A 27261-nucleotide genomic window follows, 5' to 3' on the forward strand; every position below is an offset into this window, starting at 1 on the left:
CACACACACACGCCAGTAGTTGAAAGTAACAGATTCTCTAGCCATGGTTCAGTTTGGTGTCTACAGCCCATCTCCTCTCTCCATCTTCTGTATACTAAGAGGCCTTAATCTGGCTCCTACATTGCCTTACATGACACTTATAAAAGGCAGTGGCCTCTGCAGAGCCCCAAGTAGCCTCAAGTCCCACTTCAAAGTACATCTGGGGTCCCAGGAAAGACAGGGATCCACTAGATAAGAGAAGGGGAGATGCACTGATTGTCCAAGGCCCCTGCTTTGAGGTATGCCTTGGGGCTACTTCCCTGGACTTGCTGGATCTTTTAGCCCAAGTAGCTTTGTACCTGGTGTAGAGTGGTATCCACTTAAAATGGCACAGAAAGGTACTGCAGGATTGTGAAAGTTGAGGTCTCATTCATTCATCCTAGGGGTTTTAGGCCAAGGAAGGATCCCAAGATTTAAAAAAAAAAAAAAGGATGAGTTTTGCAGAGTCTCAAGAAAGCTTTTACATGAAAGCATTTGGATGCCTGCTGAGCTTCGGGGCAAGTGACAGTCACATGATCAGATCTGCACTCTGAGATAAGGCTCCAGGTCTTGAGTGTGGAATGGATGCAGAAAGATGTGATTTGGAGGGCAGGACCACCTGAGAAGAACAGTGACTAGCAGGCAGGGAGTTAGTGATGACAGATTGGAAGGAAGGAGACAGAGGTCTCAAGAGAAGAGGGTTAGCCTGGGAGTGGTGGCGCACTCCTTTAATCCCAGCACTCGGGAGGCAGAGGCAAATGAATCTCTGAGTTCAAGCCCAGCCTGATCTACAGAGTAAAGTCCAGGACAGCCAAGACAACACAGAGAAACCCTATCTCAGAAAACATCAAATGAGAGAGAGAGAGAGAGAGAGAGAGAGAGAGAGAGGAGGGAGGGGGGGGAGGGAGGGAGGGAGGGAGGGAGGGAGGGAGGGAGGGAGGGAGGGAGGGAGGGAGGGAGGGAGGGAGGGAGAAGATGGTTAATACCAGGACTGAGATGACTTGCCATACAAGCTTAAGGAACAGAATTCAGATCCCCAGAATCCACATAAAAAATGGGTGGGTGTGGCAGCCTGCCTATAATCCCAGCACTCAGAAGGTAAAGACAGGATCCCTAGACAAGCTAACAAGGCTGGTCAAATCAACAAACCCTGTATTCAGCAAGAAGCCCTACCACATTAAATAAAGAAGACATTTGACACACTCTGACCTTGACATGCACACCCACAAACACACATGTGTACACACCCATACCCCACGTGTGTGTGTGTGTGTACACCCACATACAATGACAAGAGAACTGTTCCAGGAGGGCATGTATGTTCTTATCACTTCAACCCAGGTAGGCTGACGATCACCCCCAGGAGTGTCCAGGAGCTCCAAGGCCTTGGTTAGGCTTTATTAGACCCTCTTCTCTGGGGCCTACGTGCATGATGGATGGTGATGCAGTGTCCTGAATACCAAGAGACTGGGGTCTTCTGATTCAAGTTGGAAACCTAGAGTCGGAATATGGAATGGGTGGGGCCAAAATGAGGAACACTAGGTATAGGGGGCCCTGTGGAGGAGTGGTCTTTGGACCTCGTGGACTAAGCAAGGTAAATGTAATAGTAGGGGATGGGCTAGGACTCCAAATTGACCCAGACTCACTATGCATCACTATGTTCCAAGCCTTGGACATCCTCATCTGAGAATCACAATGTTACCACACATAGTGGGCAGTAATGGGTATACATATGGCACTGGTCAGGGGAGGGCTTGGCATGCGGTGTCCTCCCCACAAACTGACACCAGTTGCTAGTGGTGGTTATCACCAGATTCGTTTTTCAAGAAAGTCTAGAGGACCATACTCAGTTTTATCCTTGGAGCCTTGGCCCTTCCTGAAGGACAGAATCCGTGGGAGTCCTAGGTTCAAGCCCAGAGGGTGGCCATGTGCCAGTGCCATCACCATAAACCTCTGGGATGTGTCCAGTACCGGTAGTACTGAGCCTCATCCCCCTCGGCTCTAACCAACTCCCTGGTGACTATACCTGGTTATGCTCTAGTTTACTGTTCCCCACCGTGAGGAGCAGGGCTGGCTGAGTCTGCTACGTCACCCCATCTCAGAGTAGTCTAGCACTAAGCCTGCTTCATGACAAGCACTATATGGACAGATACAGGGGCGCTCTGCCCTCAGGACTGGGCTCCATTGTCAACGACCACTGAAGCTAGCCTTCAAGGCTGGGAAAGGCTCGTGTGGGAGGAGGCCTGGGAGCCCTGTGGGGGCCTCAGGAAGCCTGGGAGAGGACAGCGAGTCTGAGTGACTGGAAATGGACTGTAGATATGTCCTGCTAAGCCTGGCCAAGGCAAAGTTACACGATGAGACACACAACAATGTGTGGGTTTCACGCCCTAGCTTATAGAGGGTAGAGGGTAGGTACCACTGGAGCTTGGCCGGGAGCTGCCTGTGCCGTTGTCCGAGCAGGTAGCACTGCGGACCTGTGGAAAAGCCACTTAGACTGCCTGTGCTGGCAGGCGTCCTCTCTCCTGCGCGATCCAGTGTGCTTGATAAGGTGTCCTTTCCTACAAGCTGGGCACTATCTGGGCTAATGGCAAAGGGAGGTCCTGAGTCATCATAGTCCTCAGGAGTACTGGACATGGAGAGGGTTTTGGGCTGACATGGAGCAGGCATCCTGCCTCAGCCTCTGACTCCCATGTATGTGCTCTGTCCCTCAGAGACTGGCTGACGCAGCAGAGAATTTCCAGAAAGCTCACCGCTGGCAGGACAATATCAAGGTAAGAACTACAGCATATGTTGGACCAGAAAGATGACTCAGCGGTTAAAGGTGCTTATCTCTGGCCTGGCAACGTCAGTCCTCAGGGCCCTCTAGTGGAAGGAGAGAACCCACTCCCATGTGTGGCTCTCTGACCTCCATACATGCACTGTGGCGTGTGTGCATGCAGACACACACAATAAACAAAAAATAAATGTAATTTTAAAAACTCATACCACCCTCCAGCGTTCAGGATATGACACCTTGAACTTGGGTGACATGCAGAGGAGGAGTGTGTGCTGCACAGACCCCCTGGAGGGGCACTGTTGGAGCACAAAATCCTTTGTCCAACATAGATATAAGCCCTCTGTCACCCCAGAGGAGTCTTGGGGTGACCCATGAGCAGACAACTTTGTTAAAATGGCCCTTCCAAAAGAAGATACCATGAGTCTTAGAGAGTCCCAGGGTCATAAGTGCCTCTTGACCCCAGGACTCATCTGAGAATTTAATGTCATGACCGCGAAGAGGCCCTGAAAAAAGGACATTGTCTGTCCTCCTAGGAGATCCCCAGGCTGGGTCCCAGGGACTGGCCTGCCAAAGTCACAGAAGTCTTTCCTTCCACCATGCAAACACAGACGGTTCAAACACCTTGGGCACAGGGTGTAAAGAGCCCCAAGGGTCAGAGGGGACAGAGCCGCCACACCAGCCTATCCTGGCTGGAGCTGTACACTCCTGACCTGTCTTTTTGGGCCAGTGTCTGACTAAGGCAAGGCTCAGGGAAGCCTTTGAACCAGGGGCCATGGCACCTCAGTAACCAGACCAGGGAACAGGGCTCCATGGGTCTGGGCCGTGGTTCCTCGTAGTCTCCTTGCTGAACATAGAGAGGCACCAAGAGCTAGCCCCAGGATCCAGGGACTACTATATAGGATGAGGGTGGGACATACATTGCCTCCTTCGGCTCTGAGCCAATCTGATCTAGACCCCTGTGCCCCAGACATCAGGTAGGGTTGTGACCCATACTCGCTGGTGTCATTTGTTGGCAGTAGAGATTTATAGCTGCTGTCAGTTCCCAAGCATTCAGATCTGTGGCCCGGATCTCAAAACAGGCTGCTCACATTCTCCTCAGACTGCCCTCCCCTGTCTTGCCTTGCCCTCGTGGGAGCTTCTTCCACTACTTGGTGGATATCAGGTACAAGGAGTTCACATGTTACATGGAGTTGGGGGCAACAGCTGATCTTTCTTTCTTTCTTTCTTTCTTTCTTTCTTTCTTTCTTTCTTTCTTTCTTATCTCATTCTCTGTCTTTCACGGGAACCAGGATCTTGAGCATGCTGGACAAACACTCTACCATGAACTATACATAGCCTAAAATGATATTTCCAATGACTGCATAAGTTAGTGACTCACCCCTAAACTAACTGGGCTCCCTGGAACCCAGGAGAAACCCTTCTCTTACCCGACTCCATCACAGCCCCGTCTCCTCTCAGCCAGGCATCACTATACATGCCTGTTGTCACAGCACTCAGGAAATGGAAGCAAGAAAATAAGGAGTCTGCTTCAGCTACATAGCAAGTTCAAGGCTAGCCTGAGCTATGAGACTCTTATCTCAAAGATGGGAATGGTGGGTAGAGAGATATCTCATTGGGTAAAGGCACTTGCCGTGCAAACCTGGCAACCTCAGTTTGATACCAAGAACCCACATTAAAGTAGAAAGGAGAGCTGACTCTACAAAGTTGTCCTCTGACCCCTCCACCCGCATCATAGCATGTGAATGCTACACACGCACACACACACACACACGTGTACACACATATGTGTTTCTCTCTCTCCACTTCTAGGAGATCCAGTGCTCTCTTCCAGCCTCTATGGGCATCAGGCATGCATATGGTACACAGACATACCTGTAACCAAAGCACTCATACATATGAAATTAAAAAGTAAAAAGATAGGAAGATAGACAGACAGACAGTGCCTCTTATCTGATATTCAGACCATGCTGCTACATCCAGATAACCCCTGCTTCACAGTTCCACCTGCCCCGCCCAGCCCTGAGCCTGCACTTGAACCAGCTGTCTGGCTCCTCCTGCATCCTTCCATAGCTTTGTTTCTCGGCCCTTCCTTTCTATCACTCGTTTTACCGTACTGAATACCTCTGGAGGCCCCTTCCGGTCCCTGGGTCTTTGTTTCTGCTGGTCTCCGCCTTGAATCCCCTTCATTCCCCCTAGGATGCCCATCCTAAGCTATTATCTCTCCTCAGACCATTATTTCCTCCACCCTCTGAGTATCCAGGACCCCCACACACACTTCTCCTCTTCCTCATTTTTTTTTCTGATGATCAGCTTCTTTTCTCCAGTGAGTACTTATGCTGAGCAGGGCAGGAGTCAAGAAATAAAGGCTCAAGAAGCCTGTCCTCCTCTTGGTTTTCTTTCCTTTCCAGTCCAAGCCCCAGAGAGGGAGACAAAGAGGCTTCCACAGCTTCAGACCTGTTCTTCTTCCAGGTTCTTCAAAACAAACCATGTGTTTTCCAGTGCTGTCCTGCCAAGTCCCTGATCCGTGGATTTCAGTGGATAAGTGGATAAGCAATTCCACTTATTCTGGACCAGGGTGGGCACTAAGGATGCCTGAGAGAATGTGGGAGCTCAGGGGTACCCAAGAGCACTGAGAGATGCTGTTCAAAACCCCTCCTAACCAGGTGGTGGTGGTGCAAGCCTTTAATCTCGGTGCTTGGGAGGCAGAGGCAAGCAGATCTCTGTGTTCAAGGCCAATCTGGTCTGCAGAGCAAGTTCCAGGACAGCTAGGAATACACAGAGAAACCCCATCTTGAAAAACAAAAACATGAACAAACAAAAAAGCATTCCTATATCACTGCATCAGTTTCTGTGAGACACAAGCAAGGGCTTCATTTTCCCCATTGGCTAGCTGATGTTGGTGTTGTCTATCAACTCAGCATGGCCTCCAAGGGGTGAAGATGTTCACCAAGCTGCATGGATGCCAAGCCAATGATATATGGAACATCTTTGTCGCTTGCAACTGCCCTGGGCTGAAGCAGAAGTGGGCTCTGACTAACTATCCTCCTGCTTGATCTGAGCTGCTACAGATGTGGTTGTGGCCACAGACAGCACTGGCCACAGCCTTGTTTGCCCAATGCCCGCTTCCCTGTGACTCCCAGCCCATCAGTGCACCTGCCTGAGATCCTCAGGTGCAAGGGCTATAGTGACCTGTTTCCAGGCTGCAAGGTCACTGCTGTTCCCATGAAGATCTGCTGCTGCTGCCGCCACTGCCACTGCAATTGCTGTCTGAGAGGCATTAGTTCTAATGGTGGCCCATTAGCCCACCCGCCAGCCAGCGCGGCTACAGAAAGCTGGCAGGGACTGTTCATGACAGGGCTTACAGCGACTGTGGCTGGGGAAAGGGTGTAGTTTGTCCCTTGCAAGCATAAAATCCACTCTGAAACCCAGTGACCTTGAGAAGGTGACCAACAGGGAATGGAGTAATATTCCTCCTCCATGCTCAGGAGAGATAACCAACCCATGTCACAATCCCAGCCTTTAGCTCAGGTCCCTTCCCAGGCTCAGCCTTCTTGCAGGAACTTTCTTGTCCCCTAATTCATAGGGCAAAGCCCAAGATTCCTCTCTCAAGCCCCCAAGCAGTGCTCACAGCACCTCTATATTACAGACAGTACCCAGGCGAGTGTCCCGTCTGTCTGCCTCGCTCGTGACTCCTTCAGATCAGGGATAGACAGACAGACCTGTGTCAGTGCCAACTCTCACCTGTCCTCCTGCCCAGCCCAATGCTCTGGTGGCAAAGTGACCAGGAATGGTCTTTTTACTTCTGAATGGGGAACATGGTGGCATCCAGAAGTTGTGGGCACAGAACAGATACTGGACTCACGGAGCTAGACTAAAATTCACTGTACAATTAGTGGGTTGTGGACCTCCCAGTGTGGACAGCACAGAGCAGGGAACAGGCAGCTGTGGTATGCTTATATATATGCACACACGCCTACCCTATGACGCTAGCCAGGAACTTGGAGGATCCTGGAGTTCACAGGACCAGAGCTGAGATACACTCAAGGGGCCAATGAATGGAGGATAAAACAAAACACATTTGATCCTGGCAGGGTCAAGGAACCGGTAACCACAGCCCAGACTTCGGACTACTAGAGAGACCGTTGCCCTGACTTGCAGGCAGCAGGTGACTCCGCACAGACAGGCAGCAGGTGGTCTGGTACCCATAATACTTAACGGTAGATGAAGATGGGCCACCTGCTAGACTGTGCCTGGTGCCAGCATCACACTCTGCCAACATTGTTTGCCTCCTAAGCCACCACCAAGGAGGATCTGGGCCAGGGCATGGGTCGAGGAGGGGTGAGAGAGGACAGGCCATTGGCCTCAACCTACAATAGAAGATAAATCATTCCCTGGGAGTCTGGTGGAGGCAATGGCCCTGCCTGTCTGATGGGGGAGGTAACTCTACCTCGGGAATCTAAAGAGAGACCTGTGAAGTCAGGACTAAGGCCTGAAGAGCCAGCTGGACAAGACAGGTGGCCCCCCCTGGCCTAAGGGTCCAACCCAGCCATAGTGCTCACCACCTGTCTCTACTAAGCCAGCAACAGACGGCCCTCAAAAAATAAGTCCTTTTTGGTCTAGCTGAGCTGGCAGTAGAAGACCACATGACCTCACTGGCAAGGCTGGGTGACTGCCTGGGCTCTGCACAGGGGACTGGTAGGCAGGTGACAGTCATGTCTGGGCAGCCTTGGCAGCAGCCCTACAAAACACCAACTCTGCAAGACAGCCCTCTATCCCACTCATCCAAGACCGTCTTCTTCACCCTGCCCCACAGCTGCCAACACCCTGTGTCCTCTCAGGCTTGGCTCCCACTAAGAAGCAAACGTGTCATGCACACACAGGCACACTGAGTCCCGCCCCTCACTGCCACCTTCATATGCAGATTCCTAATGGGGATCATGTGTGTGAGTTGGGGAGGTGATTTCTCCACCCTTTGCCAAGCTTGAGCAAAACAACCCCCAAAAGGAGGGAACAGAGGAAAGTCGTTGAGACATACACTCAATCCTGATGTTTCACATCTTCCAAGGGTCCTTCTCCACACTCAGCCCCTCATGTGGGCTGTGGGTTGGTTGTCCTCCTGGAGAGGCCTCTGATATTCTCTGTCCTCTTCCAGATTCTGGATTTTATGGTGGGTGATGGACACCCGGATGCCAAGCTCAGTGAGGCTGCATGATCTTATCAGGCGTTATTAACAACATGGGGGTGGATCCTGAAAATCATCATGGGCTCCTGGAGCAAATCTCTCCAGCTGTTGCCTTTGCTTTTGTTTTTGTTTTGAGACAAGATTTCACTATCCTCCAGCTGTCCTAGAACTCACTATGTAGACCAGGATGGCCTCAAACTCACAGAGTTCCTTGGGCCTCTGCCTCCCAAGTGCTGAGATTAAAGGCATGCGCCAGCACACCCAGCCTACTCAGCCTGTGTTTCCTCACTGATGGTCAGAGTTTGACCCACAGACCGTTCTCCCAGGCCCCTGCACTCACGTACTAGTCTGCCTCCTTGCTGTGTAACCCAGGACATGAGTCTCCAAAACCAGCATTCTGATGCTGCTCTGGTAAGGCAGATGCAAACTTCCCAAGGACCTGCTCCCGCACACTGCGAAAGCTCGTCCTGCCGCACCAGCTCCGTATTGCACCACAAATAGCAGTCATAGCTGTGTTTACCATGTATCACACATTTAACCTTGCCAAGGCTACCAGCCAAGGCGAGGGGCAGGAAGACCGGTAACCTGGGCCCCCACTTGTAGTCTACAGGAACCTGACAATCCTGGATGCCATTTTCCCTTTATCTCGGATGCTACCAGCATTCCGTCTTCCCCTGTGAAATAGCAGGACAAATAAACAGAACCATGGGAATTGCTGAAGAGACGGCCAAGTGAGTGCCAGGGCATCTCAAGGATGACTGGGGCACAGATGGACCCCCTTCCACAGCCTGGCAATGGCTGGCCCACACCCACACCCTTTCCTATCCTTGCAGGAGGTTTGCCTAAAAAGTTGGCAAGTGAAGCCCCAGGTTGTAATCTGCAGTCCTCCCACTGCGCCCGCCTGTTTTCATTACGGAGGGAAAGAGCATCAGAACCGTGTTTATAACCCCCTTTTAGATAACAAATCACATTTTCTTTTCGCCTGCGAGTGTGTTGAATTGATATTTTTTCCCCCTCAGTTTAATGGGTTTGTGTGTTCAGGAATGATCTTCATCAACCGAAACTCCTTATTGTGTTTGATGTAATGTCAGCTTTCATTACGTGCTTCTGTGTGAGCCAAGCACAGGGAAAGGCCGAGCCCCCTGGAGCCTGCGCCCTGTCCCAGCCCCCACCCAGGCCTGGCTTCAAGGATGGGTGGGTGGGTGGCAAGTTTGGATGAGGCTGGAGAGGAGTCGGGAGGGCAGGTTGAGGCCTGGGTACAAGGCCCTCTTTGTCCCTGCCCTGATGTCTCTCTATGTGTCTGTCACCAGAAGTGCCGCACATAGTAGATACCTCTTGAGTTACCTTTGGCCCAGTATTCATGTTCAGGCATTGTGCCAGGCATTCAGTCACAGATCCAGAATGCTTGACCTAAGTCACTATGTCCGGCCAATAACCTGTACGTAACCCCAAAACCCCTAAAGAAGACAGCCTGAGACGGTTGCCTTAAACACTTTCAAATACCAACCATCTATAACCATTAGCCACAGACATAGCATCTGGCCAAACCTGCCCCTGGAGGCATAAGGAGACTCAGAGAAAGGGTGATTCAACCCTCGGGTCACACAGTCTGCCCTCGCCTTGGTTGGGCAGGGTAGCCTATGCGTCTTCCATCCATCATGGAGCGAGAGCTGGCTCTGTGCATGCTGCTTCACAGGCAGGTCCTTGGGAACAGCCCCAGATGCGTAAGGAACCCCCGGGACGACGCTAAAGGATTTTGTCGTATAAAAACCACTGAGGCACCTGGGGAGAGTGACTTGGACAATGGCCCTGGCCCTAGAGCCCACCAGGGCAAAGTAGGATGGCCCCTTCTGTGCGAGTGGCACTTGCTGACACTAGGCTCACCTTCTGGCGGCCTCTGTCAGCTGCACTCAGTTCTGATTAAAGATCATTAAACATGAAATTAGCCCGTTTGTGTTACGGGTCCCCGGGGCGGCGGATGATTATGACATGCAGATGGCCGAGAACCCAGGCAGCAGACAGGCAGGCACGGGCCAGGATGGGCAGGCAGGCACATGTGAGTGAGGGCCACGGGCAGGCATACGGGCCCAGCTTTGTTTATTCCTACTCCTGTTGTGTAAACCCCTTTGCATTTCACAACAAATCACAGATAATTAATAAGTACATGCTCGTAATGAGCAGCCTTTTTAATAGAAGAAATTGGAAGATGCAGTGTGAAGTCATTATTTCGCTGTTGCCCAGGCTCAGCTTGGAGTCTCTGTCTCCCTCACTCCCTGGTCCTGCCTCAGCCAGTCTCTCAGCAGCCAAGCTGGCTCTGACCCTGCCCTCAACCTGCATGCAGGGCAAGGTTCTAGCACCCTGTGTGTGGGGAGCCTGGGGTGCAGCAGCTTCTAGAGTGCGAAGGATGAACCTTGGGGTGGGGGCAGGGCATCAGCAGCACTGACTCATCCCACTTTTCCTGGCGTGGCTTTGGGTGGAGGAGGGGACTGTCTCGGTCCTAGAGAGATCCAGAGAACTGGTTTAAGCCTTGTACTAAAGGGTCCAGACTGCATCTTGGGAGCCCCTGAGCTATGAGTGCTGAGGCTTCTCTCTCATCACCAGGAGGAAGACATCATATACTATGACGCCAAGGCTGATGCTGAGCTGGTGAGTGCCCCACCTTCGCTGAAGAGGACAGGAAGCTGCCAGAGCCACACCCCCACTGCTGGGTCACCATTCTGACTCAACCTTTCTGAGTTGTGTTGGGTCAGGTCTCTCACCTTCCGTAACTCCCTAGAGGTCCTTGGCACTCCAGGACTGTGACTTCATCGCCACTATGGGCTAAGCTTCCCTGCACAGTGTGGAACAGGCTGGGTCTCCCTCTCTGGGCAGGGTGGTAAGGTGTTGGACATCAGGACAGTTCAGTCCTAACATGAGGGGCTCTCTGAGCACCATGGGAGTACAGGGGGAGGGGAATAGATCAAAGGGCCTTCTTGGAGTGAGACATAGTGACATCTAGGCCCCTCCCCAGGACAGTGGAGGCTCCCTTCCCTGGGATTCAGAACATCAGGCCCTTGAGAGCCCTATGGCCTGGCCTCCCCTGGCTTCACCCTGCGTCACTGGGTGGCCTCAGACACAGAAGCAGCTGAGTTCCTACGTATGTTTTCAGAAGAGGCCACTATGATAATCTCCCAGAAGTGGCAACAGTGGGCCTGCACCATCCTGTTCCCTGAGCTTAGGTCTACTTGGGCTGGCTTATAAGGTAGTGAGGTCCCCATCATTAAAGGCCTCAGCGAGGATGACTGTGGGGTGAGAAAAACCAGTGCCTGTGGGTTCAAGCGCTCGAGAGTAGACAGTGTTCAGTGAACTCATCAATGTCTCCCTCCAAAACGCAGTGGTTGAACCCAACTGTGAACAGAGGTGGGACAGTGGAATGGAGTCTAGTACTGACTTGTGCTTGCTGATACAGAAAACCCAAGCAAGGTCCAGCGTTCCCTTTTCGGACCTGTCGGCCCAGAGACTTCCCCAGCCTGAGCAGAAGTAGCCCATGACACCAGGAGGTGGGAGGGTTGGTTGGCCAGGTTGGCCTGGGAAACCTTCAGGAGGGCAGGGGCCCGAGGAGGGGTGGGCTCAAGCAGGTGCGCTTCCCCTTGGCTGAGCTCTGTGGCTCCCGGAGAAGTTGCTAAAATTAAAGCTGGAATCTGAAATTCAAATGAAGAGCGAACCTTTAATTAGACCCTGAATCTAATTCCTTACCCCCCTCGGCAGCGGGCTGTAATTTTAGCAATCAGTGCATTAAATATAAAGCAGGAGACTGTGGTTGCCCACTGCACCGAGCTCCTGGGCTTCGGGTGGCAGGGAAAGACTCCCTGGACAGCCTCGTACCCAAACCCTGACCGAACACTTTTCCCTGCTCCCAGCAGTCCCCAGCTCTATCCAGGACCCCAACTCTGGCTCCAAATGCCTGACTCTTTCCCCCCAGCCCTTTCAGGGGGATTGGAACTACCCAGTCAGGAAGTACTGCTCTAGGCAGGGCTGGACTAGGGGCAGTGAGGCCAGAAGCCCCCAGGCCCAGCCTAAATAACAGCACACACTCACCAAGTCCCCAGCTTTTTGTGTTGTGTTGTTCTGTTTTGTTTTTTTTAATCTTTGCCAGAGGTACAGTTAGAGATCTTTCTAGACCATTTACTTTTAAATTACCAGGCAGAAGGTGGGGGTGAGGAGAGAGAAGGAAGGAAAAAGTTCGCCAGCTGAAGGCTTATCAGAATGGAATCCAAATGTCACATTAGTTGGGAAAGTTGGAAGATTAAATTTTCCAGCGCCCTTCATCTGCCGCTGACATTTGGGGGGCTTTCTTCTCCCACACCTCGGCCTCTAAGTGGAGCGTACGTGGCTTATGCCTCTCAGACGGCTGACTGCCTACTCCAGCCTGTATGTTCAGCTGCTGCTGACTCTGGCTTCACCTAGCACATTCACAGGCTTCCCAGAGTGAGCAGGAGGTGGGTGTACCCAGTGAAGGGCATGAAGGACAGTAGCCTGAATTCTGTTTTCCAGAACCTTCCCTGGGAAGAAGGGAAGGGGATTGTCTCAGAGCACTTCAGAGCCATGTCCTCGGATACGGCCTGGTGAAAGGAAACAGCCTGGGCGGTAATCTAGAGCTTGGAACACAGAAAGAGGGTGTGCCTGGGCCACAGGGAGCAGCGGAGGAGCAGCAAGAGGATGAATGGTGCCTGAGCTGAGCATAGTCAAAGGGTCTTGGGTGGGGGGACGGGGTGAGGGAGTGTGTGGAGCGTTCCATGTCTCCCTTGCCTCCCTGTCTGGCTTTTTCTTCCCACCCTATGCTCTCTCCACCATCTTCCTTCCATGCTTGCACACCTGCACCGGAGCCTGCTCCCCCACGGGTTGCAGCGTTGACTCTGTAACCGCAGCCCCACTCCTGACAGCCTGTGGTAGTAGGCGGTTGGGAGGGGGGTTGCACAGCGCATGCCCAGCCTGCCTGGCCGAGAGATACTGTAATTGGCACCTGTCAGGCGGCTGCAGCTCGTTTTAGAAAATCAACGGGGGCCTTTACAATCCTGCTGCTAGCAGGCATGGTGGACCCACCCTCTGTAGGTCACCTGGTCTCTGTGCTAACCCCCACTCGGCTCTAGAGCTACCCTACTATAGGGGATGGTGCCCCACATGGGGCTAGGTCTATCTATCTATCTATCTATCTATCTATCTATCTATCTATCTATCTATCTATCTACCTATCTCTTCATGCAAGGACTGGGTGGGACTCAGTGGGCAGTATGGGGGTGCAGAGCTGCTGAGGCCCCACTGTGATTGCACAAGGCGTGTCCTTGGAAGTAGAAGTCTGCACCCCACTCCTAACTGGCTCCCCCATTTGCCTCCTTCACTGACAGTTGCTTTTCAAGGATGTGGAAAGGGGTCATTTTGGCTTTGGTTTTAGCCGGGGTTTGGCAAATGGATGGTGGATGTGGTGGGCAAGGGCAGGTTAATCCACGAGCCTTCTGGGTGAGGGGTTCATGTGCCATGCCCGTGTTTTCTCATTGTCTCTCCATCCTGTCTCTTGTCTCTGCAATACCTCTGTCCCTAAGATGACCCTGTCTCCTGGACTCTGGCCCTCCCCAGCTCACCAGTAAACCTAACAGACCTACTCACCATTTTCCAAACCTGACACGGGCGGGGGTGCTTTCTGCAGGATGATCCTGAGAGTGAAGACGTGGAGAGGGGATCCAAGACCAGCACATTAAGGCTGGACTTCATGGAGGACCCAAACTTCAAGAACAAAGTCAACTATTCATACACGGCAGTGCAGATCCCCACGGACATCTACAAAGGCTGTGAGTGTGAGGGGGGTGGGAACAGTCCTTCCCCCGACCTGGGGGCCAGCCCACTTCCCAAGCATTCCCTGAGATGGGAGCCAGTGCCACCCACCTCCAGCCAGCCCCCTGCAACAAGGTCATACGTGTTCATTTCTCTGGCTTCCCCACATATAGGCTTCCAGCCACTCTCAGCAGAGCTTAAACAGCCTCTTTCTTTTGCTGGCGTGGGCTCAAGCCCATGTGTACACAGTTTACACACACACATGCACATACGCCTTGCTTCTCACTGCTGGGCTGAACCCTCAAAGCCGTTCCTTGTCACCCCTGCCCTTCTCTGACTCTATTAGGAGGGGCTAGGAAGCCCCAGCATAAGACGGACCCAGAGATTAAGGACAGCAAGCCGCCTGCCATAAACAACAGCCCAGACCTGATTAGCCCACTCTGCTCTGTGGCACAGAGCTGGAAGAGTGGGAAATGGTTCTAGCCTGGAGCAGCCGAAGGTGTGGTGAAGCGGGACCAAGAAAATGTAGTTGAGATTCCAAGTCCCAGGGACAGGGCAGCCTTGCACGGTGGGGAGATGAGGTCGCTATAGCGTCCGTCTTTCGCCGTAGCTCCTCATCCAGTGTTCAGCTTTTGGCATCTTCTCCCTACAGCACTCAAATCCTCAGAAATGTCCTCTAGAAGTTGACTGAAGGCCCTGGTTCTAACACAACTATTTGAGCACCTACCTATAGGACAGCCTCAGAATCTGCTGGACTAGGAGGCTGGGAGGCTGGGGGCTGGGGAGCTGAGGGCAAAGGTAGGTTCAGAAAGCAGGGACTCCTAGGGTCTCCCAGGAAGCCCCTGCCACCCACAACGTCAGCCAAGTCTTCTGGGTGACCTCAGGTTGGGTGTGGGGGGAAATACTTCCCTACCTGCACGCTGCCCAGAGACCACCTGCTTGAGCCAGTCGAGGGGCACTATCACAAGCAGGCACGCTAATTAAAACAGGAGCCACACCTCCCTCCCCAGTCACCCCTCGCTACCCACACAAATTACATTTTATATGTTTTTTATTTACTGTGTCACTTTTAATTAAATCTGTAATCGCCTGCCTGAGGGGGCATGGTCCCCATTTCCCAACTCAGTGTGATCTGAGAGTGTGTGTACACGGGTGTGATATAGGACTGTGTGCATGTGGAGGTATCTGCATCAGTGTGTCCTACAGGACAGCCCACCTGGAGCGGAGGTCACCCCTCTGCTGGCAGCCTGAGGGACTTCCAAGTTTCTCAGGCAGAAAGACTAAAGGCCCAGTGATAGGCAGGCATCCCGGCAGGCTCACAAGACAAATGGCATTATGTGAAACATTTGGGGGTCTCGCTTCATTTTTCCTTAAAAAGAAAAATAGAAAGTGTTCAACTCACTAGGTTTCTAAATCAGAAACAGGACCATAACATAGTGTTCAATAGGCAGAGCCAATGATAGAAATAGGTTTTGTGTTCATATTGTGGTCAGCTAAGAGGAACCACAAAGCCAAGAAGGAGCTAGATGGCAGAGGGACACAGCACACAAAGGAAGGACGGAGGGGTGGGTGAGGGTGTGTCAGGCCCCTGGCAGGGCCACCGGCAGAGCCTTTGGAGGCTGTGAAGCTCAGCTTATCTGTTCGGAGGGAATCAAAACCTTCAGGGCGTCTTCTCTGGCTGTCACTTGAGATCTCTGATGGGGATCATGGAGGGTTGAGTGCCAGGGCTCCCCCTGGGAAGACAGAAGGAAACTAGGAAGAAATACAGAAGTCAGAGGCCTAGCAGAAGCAGGTGTCGCATTCCTGGTTTGTTTCTGTTCAGGGACTGGTACAGTTTATACATAAAAACATATGCCCACACACACATCAGGTAGACTTAAGGACACCCTGAGTTCTAGAACAGGAATGCCACCCAGGTTGGTCAGCAGGATAGAGAGCAACCTTACTTTGTGAGGGTGTGCAGGGGTGAGTCTGGCAGGAGGGAAGGGGTCACTCATGTGTAACTCCAGGGGTTAGGGAATGGAAGGTATGGGTAATTGGTGGTAGCATGTAAAACCTCCTGTGTGCCCCTTACCCATGGCAGCAATCGTGTTGCTTGGAAGAAAGGGGATAGGGTTTCTACATTTGCCTGGAAACGCAGAGATTAGAGCCAGGAATACCTGCCGAGGATGCGGGCTGCGTGGACATGTGCATGTGTGTGCAAGTACACGTGCCTGTGTTGGAGTAGGATCCTGGCCCCACCCCTACCCCTCCACAGCCCCCACCTCTGCCCCTGCTTGCTCCTGGCCCCAGTTGATTAATCATGAAGCTGAGTGGCTTCCAGCTTATCAGGTACCTTAATAGCTGAATAATTCCAGCCCCATCAGCAGGCCCTTAATTGCTTTCTTGTGGCTGCAGCCTGGAGTGCATGCTGAGTGGGTGAGCTCCCTGGGGACCAGCCTCGCTCCAGGCAGCATGCTGGATGGGGGCCCAGCTCACAGTTCCCTGCCACCTAGGCGGCCCTTCTCCATGGGCCACAAGCCACATCAGCCTTGCTTGCTCATTGAGGCCTGGTGGAGGGGTAGGCTGAGAAATTGCTTTGATGATTTGGAGGAAGGAGGGCAAGAAAATCTTCCTGGGGGAGCTGGTATGGTCCCTAGTGAGATCCTGGAAAACCAAAGAAAGTCTGGGCAGGCCACGAGCAGGGGAGGCCATTGAGGGGGGAGGTTTCGGCATCAGTGCCGTGGAGGTGGGTTTAGCAGGGGCAACCTAGAGCTCTCCAGCCCAGCCTTCTGCCCTGCTCCCCAGCTACTGTCATCCTCAATGAGCTTAACTGGACTGAGGCCCTGGAGAATGTCTTCATCGAGAACCGTAGGCAAGACCCTACCCTGCTGTGGCAGGTCTTCGGCAGTGCCACGGGAGTCACCCGCTATTACCCAGGTAGGTGCCAGCCTGTCTCCTTGGCCCATCCAGCATCCATCTTGCTCCATCTCTAAGCCCACCCATCCTGAGGTGCAATGAGTAAACCAAGTCGTTCTCGTGACTCCGAGCTGCTCTGGCCAGGCCCTTCCACCAGGTTCCTTCACCATCTCTTTCCCACAGCCACACCATGGCGAGCCCCCAAGAAGATTGACCTGTATGACGTCCGAAGACGACCCTGGTGAGTGAGCAAGGGGGGGCTGAAGAGAGATACCCCCTCAGTTCCCCATCTCTTGCCTGCTCCCCTCCCTCTCAATATCCAGACCTCCGAGCAGGGCGCAGCCAGCTCTATCCAATTTTCATTTCACACATCACTGCCACTGGAAAATGGATCCCATCACCCAGGCAGGCCGCCCAGCTGCCTCTGCCCCCACACATACCGTCCACTACCCAGTCCCCTCCACCCACTCAGGACTGAGAGACGTTCCCAAGGGTAGATACAGCCTCCGCCAGGCTAGAGAGCCCCACCCTACTCCTTTGATCCCTAGACACCCCTGCCCTCTGCTGTCCCCCTCTCTCCCTATGTCATAACCTTCCCTCCCTCCCATCCTGTGGAGCCTCTATCTGGGGCAGAGGACACAAGCCACTGAAGCTCTCTGCCCCTCTGTAGATTACCTGCCCCCCACACCTCTTGTTCACTTCATAAGGGACCAAATCACTCATGCCAGGAGCAAGAGCTGTCTTCTTTTATAGAGCATGGTCTCCCCAGTGCCCAGACCCATTTCGACCCATGTAGTACATGGCCAATAGAAATACATGAACCAATAAACGGGTAGAGGGAGGAAGAAGCCACAGGTCCCGAGGTGCTGTCCCTAACTGAGTCTTCTCACCGGCAGGTATATACAGGGGGCCTCATCCCCCAAAGACATGGTCATCATCGTGGATGTGTAAGTGAGCATTGTAGGCTGCTGGGGCTGGGGTGGGGCCAGGCTGGAGGGGGAGGGCGGGAGCAGCCTGAGAGCCCACACACACATAGCCCCTGCCCCGTTCGCAGGAGTGGCAGCGTGAGCGGCCTGACTCTGAAGCTGATGAAGACATCCGTCTGTGAGATGCTGGACACACTCTCTGATGACGACTACGTGAACGTGGCCTCAGTGAGTGCCAAGGTGGCAGGCGGGCTGGGAACCTACTCACCCCCATCCAGCTTGCTCCCGTGACAACCATCAGCCTTGTGCGACAGCTGTCCACCGTGGCCAGACTGAAGCCTCTCACCCTCCCACTGCCCCCACAGTTCAACGAGAAGGCACAGCCTGTGTCTTGCTTCACACACCTGGTGCAGGCCAATGTGCGTAACAAGAAGGTCTTCAAGGAAGCCGTGCAGGGCATGGTGGCCAAGGGCACCACAGGCTACAAGGCCGGCTTTGAGTATGCCTTTGACCAGCTACAGAATGTGAGCCTCATGGGTGGGCAAATGGTGGTCAGGGGTGGGCAAGGGACCAGGCATAGTGACGTGGGAAGATAAAGGTGGATGGCCTTGTTAACACTAAACAGGCAGCTTAAGACAGATAGCCCACCTTCTCTGAGAGCAGAGGGCCAGAGGGCCAAGCTTACCTACCAGAGGAGGGAGGCTCTTCCCTGGGCCTGTGAGAGACCAAGGACTGCCTAACTCTGTGTTCACCCTTGACTAGTCCAACATCACTCGGGCTAACTGCAATAAGATGATCATGATGTTCACGGATGGGGGCGAAGACCGTGTGCAAGATGTCTTCGAGAAGTATAATTGGCCCAACCGGACGGTGAGGCTCAACCCTGATGGGTGGCTGCCCTGAGCTAGGCCCAGGACAGGAGAGGGCTGTCCTCGAGTGGCCACAGGAATAACCTCATTGCTCCGACAGGTGCGCGTGTTCACATTCTCTGTAGGGCAGCATAACTATGACGTCACACCTCTGCAGTGGATGGCCTGCACTAACAAAGGTACCTTGCTGGATCTCACTACCAAGACATCTGCCTGCTATGTCCTGCTGCCAGCTGTCCATCCATATGTCCAGCTGTTTGTTCACTCACTGTCTGTCTGTCCTTCCATACAGATGGCTGTCCATTGCTTTGTCTGTTTGGTGGGCTGTCTTACTTGTCTATCTGACAAAGCATGTTCCTGCCCATCTGGCTGTATGTCCACTGTCCATCTGTCCAGCTTTTCTGCTCCTACATCTGTTTGCTGATCAATCCATCTCTCTGTGCACTTGGGTAAACTCTGAATGTTAACTGATATCCTAGAATGAAACTCCTTCCTCCACCTCCACTGCTTCCTTAGACCCGCCCCCTACAATCTATCCTCTTCTGTAGCCAGTGCCTGGGCAATGCCAGGGAGCACGAAGAAGTTTGGGGGGTGTAACTAAATACACAGAAGGCTGCAGATATGCCCTAGGAGGCAGTGCCCCCTGCAATGTGGGTCTCTCTGTGCCAGACAAACCCACCTCTCCTCCCTTTACAGGTTACTATTTTGAGATCCCTTCCATCGGAGCCATCCGCATCAACACACAGGTGAGGTGGGAGGCCGCCCCTCCCAGTTCTTTGCTTCCCTCTGGTTGCTGCTGAGTGCCTTCCACTGCCATGGGCCAAAAGCGACCCCTGGTGGCTGCTGAGGCACATGGCAGCAGATGAGAGAAAGTGAGTTGGGAAGGACATTTAAGTGCCTTTCTCTCCGTACCCAGGAATACCTAGATGTGTTGGGCAGGCCCATGGTACTGGCAGGCAAGGAAGCCAAGCAGGTGCAATGGACAAACGTGTATGAAGACGCACTGGTAAGGCCTTTGGGCAAAGGAAGGGGACTGGAGGCCTTCCCTCAGGGATATGCCCACAGGGTCAAGACCCTTGGGCACCCCCTTATTGGTGTTGACCAAGTAAAGGAAAATGACAGATGGCCTATGCCTGAGCCCCTTCTCTGAACACTCAGTGGGGACAGAACTGGCCACAGGAGACCTCATCCTCTTCCTTTCCCCTTAGGGACTGGGGTTGGTGGTAACTGGGACTCTCCCTGTTTTCAACCTGACACAGGATGGCCCTGGGGAAAAGAAGGTGAGGTGACCCGTGAGGTGCCCAGTGGGCTGTCTGGGGGAGGGACTGGCATGCTTTTAGCAGGTCTGGGAATGGAGGAGGGATAGGACATCCTACAAACTGGCCAAAGCAACTGTCTGTGTCAGTAGCTTAAGGCCTTTAGTATGAGGCCTGGGCCAGGGGTTCCCCCATGGACTTGACTCCTTACAGCATACCATCCCACTCCTTTGTGCCCAGAACCAGCTAATCCTGGGTGTGATGGGCATCGATGTGGCCCTGAATGACATCAAGAGGCTGACTCCCAACTACACTGTAAGTGTCCACCTGCCCCACTATCCTGCTTCTCGTGGTGAGACAAGCCAGACTCAGCAGAGGAGATCCAGGGATTGAAGGGTCTTCATAGGGGCCTCTGAATCCAGAGGATCACGAAAGACTTCCCAGGGGGCTGGAGAGATTGCTCAGAGGTGAAGAGCACTGGCTGCTCTTCCAGAGGACCTGAGTTCAATTCCCAACAACCATATGGTAGCTCACAACCATCTGTAATGAGAGATTTGGTGCCCTCTTCTAGTGTGTAAGCATACATGCCAAGAGACTCTATACATAATAAATAAATAAATAAAATCTTTTAAAAACAAACAAACATAAAACCCAGCTGGGTAGTGGTGGGGCACACCTTTAACCCTAGGACTCAGGAGGAAGAGGCAGAGGCAGACATATCTCTGTGAGTTCGAGGCTAGCCTGCTCTACAGTGTGAGTTCCAGAATAGCCAGGACTGTTAAACAGAGAAACCCTATCTTGGGGGAAGAAAACAAAAACATAAAACCCATATGAGACTCACATCAAATTATTGTGACAGGTGGCAAGCCAGATTCAGCCCCCAGACGTGTGCTGGGTAGAGAAATGGGGAGGGGAGCAGAGGGAACTCTTCCAGACAGCAGCGTGAAAGCAAAAGGCAGAAGCTGGAGCTAGGAAAGGGATGGCATGCCGGTTTGGCTAGAGAACTTAGGTCTCAGCTATGAAAGCAAGGGGAAGAAGGACACGCGTGACAGCTTCAAGTCCGAACCATATGGAACCCTTGCTTGACCTGAGAGATTCCATGTAGAATAGGAAGACAATCCGAAGCAAGGGCTGGTCCCTGGGTTCCACCCCCTCCTGCTTGCCTTCCACCAGGCCTGCAGGGTTCCCAGGCGTCTCTCCCTCCTGTACAATGACACTGAAATGGGGACAAGAAAGCATAATTTGAGAACTCAGTAGGTCCAAGAGGGCCATGGTGGTACAAAGGCAGCAGCCTTGTGGGCCTCGTGCAGGTGCAGAGGTAGCCTGGCTGGTACCTCCACGGGAAATGAAGGATGCCTGCCTACAGGGCCAGTCACTCTTGGTGGGGGCTGGTGTATGAGGGGCACCCAGCCTGGCTTCAGAGGCAGACTTAGGGCCATATGCCAGGAGAGGGCCTTTGGCCAAAAGCAAGCAGCATGGGAAACAGAATAGAGAGAAGCTCATAGTGTAAGAAATCCCTGTACATCCTCTGAGCTCCCAATCTGTACCTCACAGCTTGGCGCCAATGGCTATGTGTTTGCTATTGACCTGAACGGCTACGTGTTGCTACATCCCAACCTCAAGCCCCAGGTAAGCCAGGTGAGTGGCCATGGAAGGCAGGTAAACCCTCCAAAATGAGAACTCCTGACTTCCTACCTGGCTTCCTGCAGACTACCAACTTCCGGGAGCCTGTGACCCTGGACTTCCTGGATGCAGAGCTGGAAGATGAGAACAAGGAGGAGGTGAGGTGAAGGCTAGCACAGGAGCAGGGGTGAAGGCAGGAAGGCAGGGAAGAGGTAGCTAGCACAGGAGCAGGGGTAAAGGCAGGGAGGAGGCTAGCAAAGGAGCAGGGGTGAAGGCAGGGAGGCAGGGAGGAGGTGGCTAGCACAGGAGTAGGGGTGAAGGCAGGGAGGAGGCTAGCACAGGAGCAGGGGGTTCACACCGTTGGCCCTTGCAGATCCGTCGCAGCATGATTGATGGCAACAAGGGCCACAAGCAGATCAGGACATTGGTCAAGTCCCTGGATGAGGTATGAAGGCAAAGAATGGGAAAGAAGGGCATCAGAATGGGCACCCATCCCTACCCACCCACCCTAGCCTGCTCACCCAAGAACCTGACGCAGCCTCCTCTCCCAGAGGTACATAGATGAGGTGATTCGGAACTACACCTGGGTGCCTATAAGGAGCACCAACTACAGGTAAGTGAGCCAGAGCTGGGTAGACAGAGAAGGGCGAGAGTGACCCCTAAATCTGAACCTAGCTGCTTCTCCCTCTTGCACCCCGTCCTTACTATTTATTTAACCTGAGATGTTTGGTCCCTCAGGGCCTCCCCTGGCCCTGTGGAGCAAGCAGCAGGTCCTGGTAGAATGGGATTGAGGACAGGACAGTACTCCTGGCATCCCCCTTTCTGGGGGATCTCCTGGGTACCACACCCCAGGGATCATCTCAACGCTCCCTGACTGCTCACAGTCAGCATCGCAGCCACAGCCAGTCTTGACCCCGAGGGCTGTCGTCACGCGCCCCACTCAATTGCTCCGTAGTCCATTCTGAAATGATAGGAGCATTGTCACACCCTAGGACCAACCCGCATTGCCTCTGGGCTCTCCTGGGGTTCATGTCTGCCCCTCAAAAGCTTCCTTTTGGTCAGGACATTGTGGGGCAGGTGGGTGCTGAGGTGGGCAGTAGGGTGGGAAATCACTTTGGGGCTAGTAGTTTCGAGGCCTCCAGGAAGGTTTGGGGAGAAGGTTCAGGCCTCCAAGGTGCTAACTTGAAGTTGTGCAGGGGACTTGTGGCTGCCACAGCTTGGGCCTCTGTGGCTCTAAGGCCCTAGGAAGGAAGTGTTAGTGTGGCCCGCCAATCCTCATCAGTGACCTGTGCTCTCCCCTCCCCTCCTCCCCAGCCTGGGGCTGGTGCTCCCACCCTACAGCACCTTCTACCTCCAAGCCAACCTCAGCGACCAGATCCTGCAGGTCAAGTGTAAGTGGCCTGGCCCCTGCCTGCGCCCTGCACCCCTGCCTCTGCCCTTGTACCCTTGGCCGGCCCCAGGCAGCATAGCCAGCCGCGCAAGGCAGCCCCTCCTGCCAAGTCTGCCCAGCCTCAGGCGTGCCCACAGGCTGGGGAACCAGCCTTCGAAAGTCTGGAAATCTGCATGTTTGCCTTTTCTCAGATTTGGTTCTAGACCATTCTCTCATGGTTTCCGTTGAGGATTGTTTTTGGTTTTTCCTAGCCCGTGTCTTCCCTTTTAGCCTGCCTGCCCTAAACACTCCTGGGGGCTACATTCCTAGAAAGCACCCCTGCCCCTCCCTTCTCTTCTGATTTCCTTCCCCTGTTCTTCCTATGGTGCCTCCTTTGTCCCAAGATCTCTTTTTCTCTGTTCCTCCCCCATCCGCTCTTCCCCTCCTCCTCCAGGTCACCTTCCCCCACCATCTCTTCCCTCATCCCCCCCCCTTCCTCCCCATCCAGTCTTCCTCTCCCTCCTGCTCAGTCCCTCTCACTTTCCCACCATCCCTTCTCCCCAACCCAGAACCCCTGCCCTCCCCCTCTCCCTTTGTCTGTGTTCTTCCCTCTCTCCTCCTTCCCTTCCTCTTTTCTCCCTCACTTCTGGCTTCACCCTTCTCTTCTCCACCTCCCTGCTCCTCCCTATTTCACCCCTACACTCCATCTCTCTCATCCTTTCTCTCTCCTTCCCTCTCCCTCCTCGGCTCTCCCACTCCTCTGCCTGTGGCTCCCCATGCATGCCTGCTCACCATGGGCCTCTCTGGAAAGGCCTGGATCTCAGGCCTGGCCCTGCCTGCCCAATGCCAGAGGTCACTGGGAGGGAGGCTGGGGCTCCGGCCCCACCGGGCGCCCCCGCACCTGCCTGGCCGACTGGGGCTCATCTCCTTTGAGTTTCTCGCTCTCTCTTTCTCTCTCATGTCGTTTTTTGCAAGAAGTTTCCTTTCGGTATGATGATGAGACACAATATTTTCATTCAAACAGCCATTGAATAAAATATTGTTTGTGCCCCTCCCCTTCCCCTCCCCCTTTTCGTTTGTTTTTGTGTTTGTGTTTTTGTTTTCCTCGCTTTCTCTCTTGGTGGACTGTCCCAGTGCCAATCAGCAAACTGAAGGGCAAGTATATTCAGAACCAGTGCACCCTCCTCTCCCCACCCCACCTGCCCTCACGCCCCTGCTTGCCCCCCTTCCTGCCCAGGACCAGCCACACCCCTGCCCTCTGGGGCTCCCTCCCAGCATCCCTTGGCTCCTCGGTTCTTGCCTTTCCTCTGATCCTGACACCCCTCTTAGAGCCAGTAGCCCACTTCTGGGGCTGTCTGTGGAGAGTTCTCCAGCGTGTCCTGTGGGCCCAGACCCCTTCCTCCTATTCCCTAGTCTTTGTGGGACCCCATGGGAAGCCCCCTACCTCTCCAATTTCTCTGCCCCTCTAAGACAACTCAACAGTGGGAACAGAGCTGGATGCTTCTCCACCACCACCTTCCCAGTAGGGCAGGAAGCTTGAGATACAGTTGATAGGTCAGCCCTCAGCGGGGCTCATGTAAGATTGTGGAAGAGGGAAATCCCAGCAGGCACCCTCAATGGCACTTAGGCCTCTGTTCTGTTGTGGCCCCAGAGCTCACAGCCCTCCTAGAAGAGAGGTGGCAAGGCTCAGAAGCCTTAGTGGGGGGTCACACAAGCCACCAGGCCACAGGAGGGCAAGGCTAACCAGCCATCCTGGGTTCCCATTGCTTTGCTAAGGACCCTTGGGTAATCCCTGATCTTAGGTGCTCGCTGTTCCTAAGAAGGGCACATAGGTGTGAGAAAGCTATTCCCCTGGGGAAAGAAAGGCAGATTCAGAAACCATAGGCTTCACCAGGCATGGATCCCCAGAGCCAACCAGAGGAGACCAGGCTATTGACAAAGGAAAGGATCCCAAATCAGGTCACAGAACAGTAGATGGTGAACGCCAGGCCTTGGCAGAGGACGACGGGAGTTAGAAAAGGTGACACGTGAACATGTCTGCCATTAGTGCACGGAGAGCTGCCTTCCCAGGGAACATTTGACCCTGTGGGGCATGGAGAACCACGTGGGGATGTCCCCAACCTGGAAGCAGAGGACTCCCCAAGAAACCTAGAGGACTTGTCTAGCCTAGTCCAACAAAGGGAATAAGCTGTCCTTGCTGGCCTGGGTCAGAGTGGGTTGCATAGTTCCACTGGCTTGAGTTGTCTTTTCTCCCATCTCATACCCAACATACTGACCCTAGAACTTCAAGACCCTGGAAACATAACAAGCATAGTATAGTCTCCCTCCTTGTCCCTCATCCCTCCTTTTTCTTTCTCCTCCTCCTCCTTTCCCCACCCCAACTCCCTCCCCTTTGGCTTGTGTCCAAACCCTGCCTCACAGTCCTATCAGAAAGGAACAGTCCAACCAGTGACTGCCCAGCCCCCCAAAGCACCTCAAGTTTCCTCTGTCCAGAACTTTGCAGTGCATCGTGGGAGTATTTGGGAACCGTGAGAATCCCTCTTCTGGGATGACTAAAGCGCCGGGGTGAAAGAGAGTTCGGGATGTGGGTGAGGGTAGGATAGGGAAAGCCAAGTGTGGTGGCCTAGGCCTAAATCCTAGCATTCAAGAGGCTCAGGCAGGAGGATTTCCATGAACTGGAGACTAGTCAAGACAACAGAGACCATCTTTTTAAAAATCTAGGGAGTTGAACTGCCAGAATTATACTAGCCAAGGGCCCTCACAGATACACATAACAGGGCTGGGGATGTAGTTCAGTTGCAACAACGCTTGTCATTGCCTGGCAATTATCAAAAGTCCTGGCTTCAATCCCCACCATTACATAGTCCAGATGTGATGACTCCTGCCCATATCCCAGCCCTCTGAAGGTGTATGCATGAGAATCAGAAGTCCAAAGTCATTCTCAGCTGTGTAAGCAAGTTCTAAGTCAACCTGGACTGCAGGAGACCCTGTCTCAAAAAAACTAAAATAAAATAGGCACACAGCAGAGTAACCCAATCCAGCTGGGCAGAAAGAGAGGCCACAGTAGAGCCCTGAGTCATATTCTCAGGCCTGTGAATACACACCCATATAAAGACGAGTGTGCACACTCTCGTGCATCCATGCATATAAAGACAAGTGTGCACACACTCGTGCATCCATGCCACCTACATGCACAGCTCCTAAGCCTGAGGCACAGGCACAGTTGCTAGACCACCCACCTAGGCACTCCCAGTGTTCCCCGCAGGCTCCTCCTTCCCCATGTGCCCTGTGCCCCCAGCTGGGAAAGCAAGTGTGCAGAGTCCACCAGCATCCCTGTCTCGCCACACACTGTGGAACAGTCCTTGCCCCCTGGGTTTCCCTTCACCCAGCATCCTGTTCCAGGAAGGACACCCCACCCTCAGACCTCCACGGTGCACTGCCATAGCCGCCACCACCAGCTGTTCACGCCCGTCTCTGGTTGGACTGTCTGTGCCTGTGAGAAACCCTTTCGGTTTGGCCATGTTGATGCCTGACACAGAACAAAAGCAAGACCTACCAAAATGCAAAGAGCTGCGGCAAAGAGAGCTAAAAATCCGCAGCAAAAAGCCAATTCCCTTCCTCAAAGTCTCTTTGGAGGCAAAGGAAGCTCAGCATGCGGTTTTTCCATTATGGATGTGATAAGAACAAGACTGGCGCCTCCCCCAGACCATGCATATATATAGCAGTGTGTGTATATATATATGTGTGTGTGTGTGTGTCCGTGTATATGTGCTATACAGCAGTATGGAAGCATATACAGCCACGCCAAGGGACTCACTACCGACAGAGGACCAGGCCCGGGCAACATATTGGCTATAACTGCCCTTCTCCTGCGATGCTGTAGTTTCCACAGGCCCTACACCCTCCTCGCCCTCCCTTCTCTTTGGCTCAAACCTGAACGTGGAAGTGGCGGGTTCCCTCTTTGCTGGTGTCTTCCCCCTCCCTTAAGCCACCTGTCCCTACCTGCCCCTCCAGCCCCAACAGCTCGGAGCCCCCTGGCCTCCTGCCTCCCCAGCCCCCGCCGGATAACCCCCCGTTTCTGTTGCAGATTTTGAGTTCCTGCTCCCCAGCAGCTTTGAGTCTGAAGGACATGTTTTCATTGCTCCCAGGTAGCTTGCGTGTGGCCTTGCTAAGGCGTCCTCCCCTCCCCTGACTGCCCTGCCCTATCTCCTGCACTGCTGCCTGGAGCTCTGTGTGTCTATGTCCTGTGCAGTGATGCTCCTAACCCCGTGCATAGCCCGTATGTGCAGACGTGTGCATACCCAGGCCATGTAGCCGCACCAGACAGCAGTAGCCAGTACCCACAGCCTGTGTCCCACCAGGCCTGGAGCAGGCGAGCTTTGGATTCTCTACAACCTTCTGTGCCCTCCCAGGCAACCAGGAAAGAGCCCTTTCTACCTTGGGCTGGCCTGTCCCCTAACACGCCCTCCGTGGGCAGCTGCTGCTCTGGTTTGTGGTGTCCTGTCCATACCTCCACCCAACCCCTGCCCCCATGGT

At 53.5% G+C, this 27261-nt stretch overlaps 1 protein-coding gene across 10 annotated transcripts in view; it reads left to right on the top strand.

The window, feature by feature from the left end:
- The window catches only part of Cacna2d2 (calcium voltage-gated channel auxiliary subunit alpha2delta 2), a 127476-nt gene that overhangs the window by 93594 nt on the left and 6621 nt on the right, over positions 1 to 27261 (top strand). For 6 of the 10 annotated variants that reach the window (XR_009056978.1, XR_009056977.1, XM_057766529.1 and 3 more), the window contains exons 4-24: positions 2730 to 2789; positions 10578 to 10622; positions 13660 to 13801; positions 16572 to 16703; positions 16866 to 16923; positions 17579 to 17629; positions 17737 to 17836; positions 17974 to 18132; positions 18371 to 18478; positions 18578 to 18656; positions 19174 to 19223; positions 19394 to 19483; positions 19686 to 19757; positions 19974 to 20048; positions 21288 to 21362; positions 21443 to 21514; positions 21730 to 21801; positions 21908 to 21969; positions 22671 to 22747; positions 23860 to 23880; positions 26813 to 26873. Coding sequence is in view for 8 of the 10 variants with exons in the window: in XM_057766529.1 (XP_057622512.1) it covers positions 2730 to 2789; positions 10578 to 10622; positions 13660 to 13801; positions 16572 to 16703; positions 16866 to 16923; positions 17579 to 17629; positions 17737 to 17836; positions 17974 to 18132; positions 18371 to 18478; positions 18578 to 18656; positions 19174 to 19223; positions 19394 to 19483; positions 19686 to 19757; positions 19974 to 20048; positions 21288 to 21362; positions 21443 to 21514; positions 21730 to 21801; positions 21908 to 21969; positions 22671 to 22747; positions 23860 to 23880; positions 26813 to 26873 (1661 nt within the window). In the remaining 2 variants the exon portion in view is untranslated. The remainder of the gene's footprint in view (positions 1 to 2729; positions 2790 to 10577; positions 10623 to 13659; positions 13802 to 16571; positions 16704 to 16865; positions 16924 to 17578; positions 17630 to 17736; positions 17837 to 17973; positions 18133 to 18370; positions 18479 to 18577; positions 18657 to 19173; positions 19224 to 19393; positions 19484 to 19685; positions 19758 to 19973; positions 20049 to 21287; positions 21363 to 21442; positions 21515 to 21729; positions 21802 to 21907; positions 21970 to 22670; positions 22748 to 23859; positions 23881 to 26812; positions 26874 to 27261) is intronic. The other 4 variants (XM_057766535.1, XM_057766533.1, XM_057766536.1 and 1 more) reach the window with 1 other exon arrangement.

This window comes from Chionomys nivalis, chromosome 4 (genome assembly GCF_950005125.1).
Source record: "Chionomys nivalis chromosome 4, mChiNiv1.1, whole genome shotgun sequence".
Classification (NCBI taxonomy): Eukaryota; Metazoa; Chordata; class Mammalia; order Rodentia; family Cricetidae; genus Chionomys; species Chionomys nivalis.